The sequence below is a fragment of the Equus asinus genome, unplaced genomic scaffold (genome assembly GCF_041296235.1).
Source record: "Equus asinus isolate D_3611 breed Donkey unplaced genomic scaffold, EquAss-T2T_v2 contig_800, whole genome shotgun sequence".
Classification (NCBI taxonomy): Eukaryota; Metazoa; Chordata; class Mammalia; order Perissodactyla; family Equidae; genus Equus; species Equus asinus.
Genome location: NW_027225517.1, coordinates 504,029 through 510,893, shown reverse-complemented (window position 1 = coordinate 510,893; position 6,865 = coordinate 504,029). Strand labels below are relative to the sequence as shown.

Sequence of the window (6,865 nt, the reverse complement as noted above, 5' to 3'; positions counted from 1 at the left end):
ACCCCAAAAAACCATAAATCTCTAAGACATAAAATGTTGAACAAAATGATAGGAAAGAAAGTATATCAATTTTCCATATTTGCTCTTTGTCTTTGCAATACTGAATATTCAGTAATTCTGTTATTATGACGAGCTGTCACATGTATTCTCACACCAAATAGTTTCAGATGTTTGAGATATGAAAAATGATTTGGTAGTGTGATCCCATTGGCTATGTGAACCAAGGGTAAATTTTCCAGATTGGATGGGGGAGAAAAAGGGAGAGTTGAGTCCCACAATATCAGAAATTGCTATTGGCTGTGACATGGATTTTGAATATCATCTCCCATCAGAAATCCCCACTGGACACTATGTGCAAAAAATTAACTCATCAGATTCATAAATAAACGGCATTGAAGGGACAAGATCCTTCCATTCCTTTTATGATTCAAATCACCTCCTCCTTCCTTAGACTATAGGTGGTATAGACTAGGATGTAATCAAAAATTTATTAGATGATTAGCATTGAAAGAGGCCTTAGACAAACACTAGCTAGGTAAGATTGGTCTTTGCAGTAGGCACAACCAGACCAATTGCACAGGATTGTTTCTGTCCAAAGTCACATCCTTGCTCTTTGTTCCTTCCTATTCTGGTCAGAAACACAAAACAAACATTGGTCACTTCTGTGTCTTAGTCATGCTGCTGCATCAAAATATTTGAGTGACAAAGTTTCTATATCCAAGAGGACCTCTGTCTGTTACCTTTCCTTTCATGTCAGAGTCCTGCAATTGGGCAGGGTTCAATCTCAGAAACTAAAGGAAGCAACAAGTTTTTAAACCTGATGTTTCATAAATGATGGAAAGATTGATATATAAATAAATGATCAATCTACTCCTCATGTAAGCTGATGTTCATGAACTTCTAGGACTTAAAGATATTGTGTTTGCATGGCATTGAGTCACCTATTGGTCCATTTTGGCATATTATTTGTGTCAAATTAAGTCTTCTTTTTCCAAAGGCAGTATGAATTTTGTTATAGTGCATTCTTGTGCATATTATTGTGGGTTAAGGTGATTCTGATAGGATAAATATGTCAAAAATCTCATAATCTGTGACCTCAGCAATATTTTCCCTTCTTTTGCAACCTCTTCAAGGCGTCTTTGATTTCTTTGTTCCTCAGACTATAAATCAAGGGATTCAACATGGGAATCACCACAGTGTAGAAGACTGATGCAAATCTGTCAAAGCTGGAGGAACCGCCAGAGCTGGAACTCAAGTAGACGAAGATACTTGAGGAATAGAAGAGGGTCACTGCTGTCAGGTGAGAAGCACAGGTGTTGAAAGCCTTGGACCTGCCTTTAGCTGAAGTGATCTTCATAATGGAGATGACAATACAGCCATAAGATATCATGATAATTGAGACATTTATTATCCCAAAGATCACTATTAATACCGCAGTCATGAGTTGTACAAAGAAAGTGTCAGTGCAGGACAGGACTAACAGTTGTGGCATGTCACAGAAGAAGTGGTTGATGACATTAGGCCCACAGAATTGGACCTGAAGCATGGCACACAATTGGGATATAGAACCAGAGAATCCTGCCATATAGGACCCAAGCACCATTTGAACACACAGAGTGGGTGACATGATGGATGAATAGAGAAGTGGGTTACAAATGGCAGCATATCGATCATAAGCCATGGCTGTCATGAGACAAGACTCACTCAGTCCCATGGTTGAAAAGATGAAGTATTGAACAGCACAACCCACAAGGGTGATGGTTTGCTGCTCCTGGAAAAAGTTGGAGAGCATCTTGGGGACTGTGGAGGTCACGTAGCAGATATCAATGAAGGACAGATTATGGAGGAAGAAGTACATGGGTGTGTGGAGATGGAAATCCATCCTTATTAAGATGATGAGACACAGGTTCCAAATCAGAGTCATAATGTACACCAACAGGAATACAACGAAGAGCACTGCTCTGATTCTGGGGAAATCTGAGAATCCCAAGAGGAGGAAATGGGTGATAGCTGTAATATTTCCTCCTTGAGTCATTGGCTTGGTGCTCCTAAAATGAGAAAAGAGTCAAAAGAATGCATTACTGACTCACGTGAAATGACAACATTATAATTCTCACATCTGCCATTTTCTTCCCTTCACTGAGCACTGAAAAATGGAAAACGCTTTACCGTCCTAGAAGAAAGACTACAGTTTCCATCTAATTGTCAAATAGGACCTTCTCAGTGTTTCACGTTCCCAATTACCTGATGAGGTCTCAGAAAAATTAAAAGACATATTTTAAAAATATTAAATATTTATTAAATTAAATATTTAATATAGGACCCCAGAACCATCTGAACACACAGAGTGGGTGACATGATGGATGAATAGAGAAGTGGGTTACAAATGGCAGCATATCAATCATAAACCATGGCTGTCATGAAACAAGACTCACTCAGTCCCACATTTGGAAGGGTGAAGTATTGAACAGCACAACCCACAAGGGTGATAGTTTGCTACTCCTGGAAGAAGTTGGAGAGTATCTTGGGGGCTGTGAAGGTCACGTAGCAGATATCAATGAAGGACACATTATGGAGGAAGAAGTACATGGGTATGTGGAGATGAAATATTAAATATCTTAAAAATTTTCTAAAAAGCAATAGAAGCTCTATGATTATATGAGAGAGATCATTGTAAAACTGTAAGAATTTATAGGAATTTTGAAAATTCAATACATAACTGCTGCTTAATAATAGTGAGGTAAAACTGTCATCATTCCAGAATAAACTTGAAATAGCTCTTCTCTCCAAGATCTCATCTAGGTAGATTTTTAAAATTTTCTTCTTTTACACATAAGAAAAATTACACTGTTTATAATAACTTCTCAAACTTTTTACAAATATATTTAACACAACACCTTCAACATGGCCTGGAAAATTATATCATAATTTATAATCCTGATATTTTCTTGGGGGATAGCATGTATGCCCAATAAAGTTATGAAGTAAGTCCTCTTAGGGAAGTCTTCATATGAACTATTCCTAAGGGAGGCTGGTACAAATATTAGCCCCAACTACTGTATCAATTGTAGGATATTTTGCATCTTAGGAAACAGCATAGTACTGTGGTTAAGGGTTCAGACTTTAGAGTTTTTATTCTGAATGACGTCATCAAGATGGCAAAATAGGTCATTCACTTTGTCACTCTTGCCAGAAAAAACTAGCAACTACTCGTAACAACACATCATTTTGAAAATCCTAGAACACGGGGATGAGGCTGAAATATCCCCATGGGCCACAGAGAATGAGAAGAATCCTGTTAGAAAGTTAGAGGAACAGCTACACTCTGACTCCATGGTCCCTCCCCCTGCCAGCACTGATACCAAAGCCAGATAAGGACATTAGAAGAAAAGAAAACTGCAGGTCAATGTCCTTGACCTGTTGAATACAGATTCTAAATTTTCAAAAAAAAATCCTAACAAACAGAATTCAGCAGCATACTAAAAGGATCATACTCCACTATCAAGTAGGATTCATTCTGAGGATGCACAGATGGTTTAGTATACAAAAATTAACAAAAGTGATAGTCACGTTAATAAAATGAAATATAAAAATCATATAATTCTCCATAGATGCACAAAAAGCATTTGACAAAATTCAACATACATTCCTGATAAAAATTCTCAATAAATTAGGCATAAAAGGAACTAAATTGAACTTCATAAAGGCCATATTTAACAAAGTGACATCTAACATCATACTCAATGGTAAATGGTTGTAAGATTTTTTTCTAAGACCAGGAAGAAGACAAAGATGGCCATTCTCTTCATTCCTAAAACATGACAATAAGTCCTAGCCAACACAATAAAGTCAAAATAATAATAATAGTAAAGCCTCATAAATGGAAATAAAAGATTGAAATTGTGTCTATTTGCAGATGACATGATTTTACGTATAGAAAATCCTAAAATCTTCACTAAAAACTGTTAGATCTAATCAAATAATTCACTAAAGTCCTGGGATACAAAATAAGCATTCTATATACTAACACAAATTGTCTGAAAAAGACATAAAAAACCAATCCCATTTACAATAGCATCAAAAACAATAAGATGTGTAGAAAAAAATTAAACAGGAAGGTGAAAGATCTCTTCACTGAATACTATAAGTCACTGACCAAAGAAATTGAAAAAGGTGCAAGTAAATTGAAAAGTATCCCATGTACATGGATTGGAAGAATTAATATTATTAAAAAGTCTATGCTACACAAATCTGCCAATAGACTCAATGCAATCTCTATCAAAATTCCAATGGCATTTTTCACAGAAATAGAACAAACAATCCTAAAATCCCTGTAGAACCACAAAAGACTTTGTATAGACAAAGCAATCCTGAGAAAGAAGAATAAAGCTGGCAAATGTTTCAAACTATGTTACAAAGCCATAGAAATAAAAACAGTATGCCACTGGCGTAGAAACAGACACAAAGACCAATGGAACAGGATCAAGACCCCAGAAATAAAACTGTGTATATATGGTCAACTAACATTTGACAAGAGAGCCTAAAATACTCAATGGAAAAAAACAGTTTCTTCAATAAACGATGATGGGAAAATTGGATATTCACATGCAAAAGAATGAAACTAGACCCTGATCTTACATCACTCACAAAAATAAACTCAAAATGAATGAAGACTTAAGTGTAAGACCTGTAATCATAAGACTCCTTGAGGAAAACATAGGGAAAAAACTTCTGAACATGGATTGGAAATGATGTTTTGGATATCACACCTAAAGCACAAGCGAAATTAAATAATTAAATAAATAAATACATAAGATGGATTATATCAAACTAACAGGCTTCTGCACAGCAAAGAAAATGATAAGCAAAATGAAAAGGTAACCAACAGAATAGCAGAAAATATTAGCACATCACATCTCTGATAAGGAGTTAATATCTAAAATATATAGGAACACATACAACTCCGTAGCAAGAAAATACATAATCCAATTCAAATTTTTCATAGGACCTGAATAGATAGTTTTCCAAAGAAGACATATAAAATGCCAACAGGTACATAAATATGTGCTCAACATCATAATCATCAGGGAATTGCAAATCAAAATCGCAGTGAGATACCAACTCACAACTGTTAGAATGGCTATAATCAAAAAGGAGACAACAACTCCTGGCCAGAATGTGGAGAAAAGGGAAACGTGCACTGCTATGAGAATTTAAATTGGTATAGTGACTATGGAAAACAGTATAGAGTTTTTTCAAAAAAATAAAAATAGACCTACCATATGATCCAGCAATTCCATATCTTGGATATATAATATACACAAAGGAAATGGTATCACTGCCCCTAAAACAAACCTGTATCCCAATGTTCATTGCAGGATTATTTATTATAGCCAGAGTATTGAAACAATCTAAGCAACCACCAACAGATAAATGGATAAAAAGTCAAATTATATATTTATAAATATAAATAACACATGTATAAATAATAGGATGTATCATAAAGGAATATTGTTCAGGCATAAAAAAGAAGGATATCCTGGAATTTGTGACAATATGGATAGACCATCAGGATATTATGCTGAGTAAGATCAATCAGACAGAGAAAGGCAAGCACATTATGGTCTCACTGTATGTGGAATCTAAAATGAAACAAACTCATAGAAACAAAGATCAGATTTGTGGTTGCCAGAGGCAAGGAGTGGAAGGTAGGGGAATTGGGTGAAGGTGGTCAGAAAGTAAAACATTTCCAGTTATAAGGTAAATAAGATCTGTGAATATAATGTACAGCATGATGAGTATAGTTAACAATACTGTATCATATATTTAAAAGTTGCTAAGAGACTAGATCTCAAAAGTTCTCATCACAAGGAAGAATACTGTAATTATGTGAGGTGATGAAGATTAATCTTACTGTGGTAATCATTTTATTATATATATATATAGTAAATTATGTTGTACACCTTGAACTTATACAATGTTGTATATCAACCGTATATCAATACAAATGGAAAAAAATAATTTTAGTTTTGATACTCTCTCATGCTCTGAACTTACCCTGGTGGTTTTAACACACTAGAAATGATTTACTCATAACAAAGTGAGGACAAGAGCCCCTTAACTGTAAGGTTAATGGGAGGGTTTTATGAGGAAATTCATGACACTGCTCAGCACACAATCCAGGACACATTAATTGTTCAATAGATGTTGGCTATTACTATCATTGATTACTTACAGATAACTATGAATGACAGCTGTACCTGTAAAAAGGAATGCCAGGGGTGCTAGAATTTATGGGTTAACTTGGGGAAATTCCTGAGACATCATCAGTTCTGTAGACAGCTAGGCATCATTACTTCTGGGCAGGTGTAGATTCAGACCTAGCATCCAGACAAATCAAACCACCTGAAGTCATAAAGACACAAATCACAGAAATGATCTTCTGTTTAGTTTGCTTCAGTTCATGCACACTTGAGTCAACAGATAACCAGCATCAAGCTATGATGAGCATTGATGTCGAGAAAGAGTCAAAGCAACTGTTTCAATTCTCAAATACAACAAAAGTATATTTCATATGTTTGTTGATACATTCAGTGTGTTATAGCTCACTAATAGATTCATAGCAGATAACAACAACTGGCTATGTTCCATTTCCAAAGTGATCTTCCTTGAGTTGAAAGAGTAAATCAATATTAATGACCAAGAAAATTTTGAAAAAAGATTAATAATTAAAAAGACTTGGAGATTCAGACTTTACAAAATAATATAAACATTAACAATTCCTTATTCTTGTAAAAATAGACATGTCAAAAGAAGAAATAGAATTTAACAAGTAAATTTTAACATTGGTAAGAATTTAACATAC

At 34.9% G+C, this 6,865-nt stretch overlaps 1 protein-coding gene across 1 annotated transcript; it reads right to left on the bottom strand.

Annotated features, from left to right (window-relative positions):
- Window positions 1–1,096: 1,096 nt before the first annotated feature.
- LOC139044333 (olfactory receptor 5AN1-like) lies at window positions 1,097–2,035 on the bottom strand. The gene has a single exon (XM_070503770.1). The coding sequence runs from the start codon at window positions 2,033–2,035 to the stop codon at window positions 1,097–1,099; it is 939 nt and encodes a 312-aa protein (XP_070359871.1).
- Window positions 2,036–6,865: the final 4,830 nt, after the last annotated feature.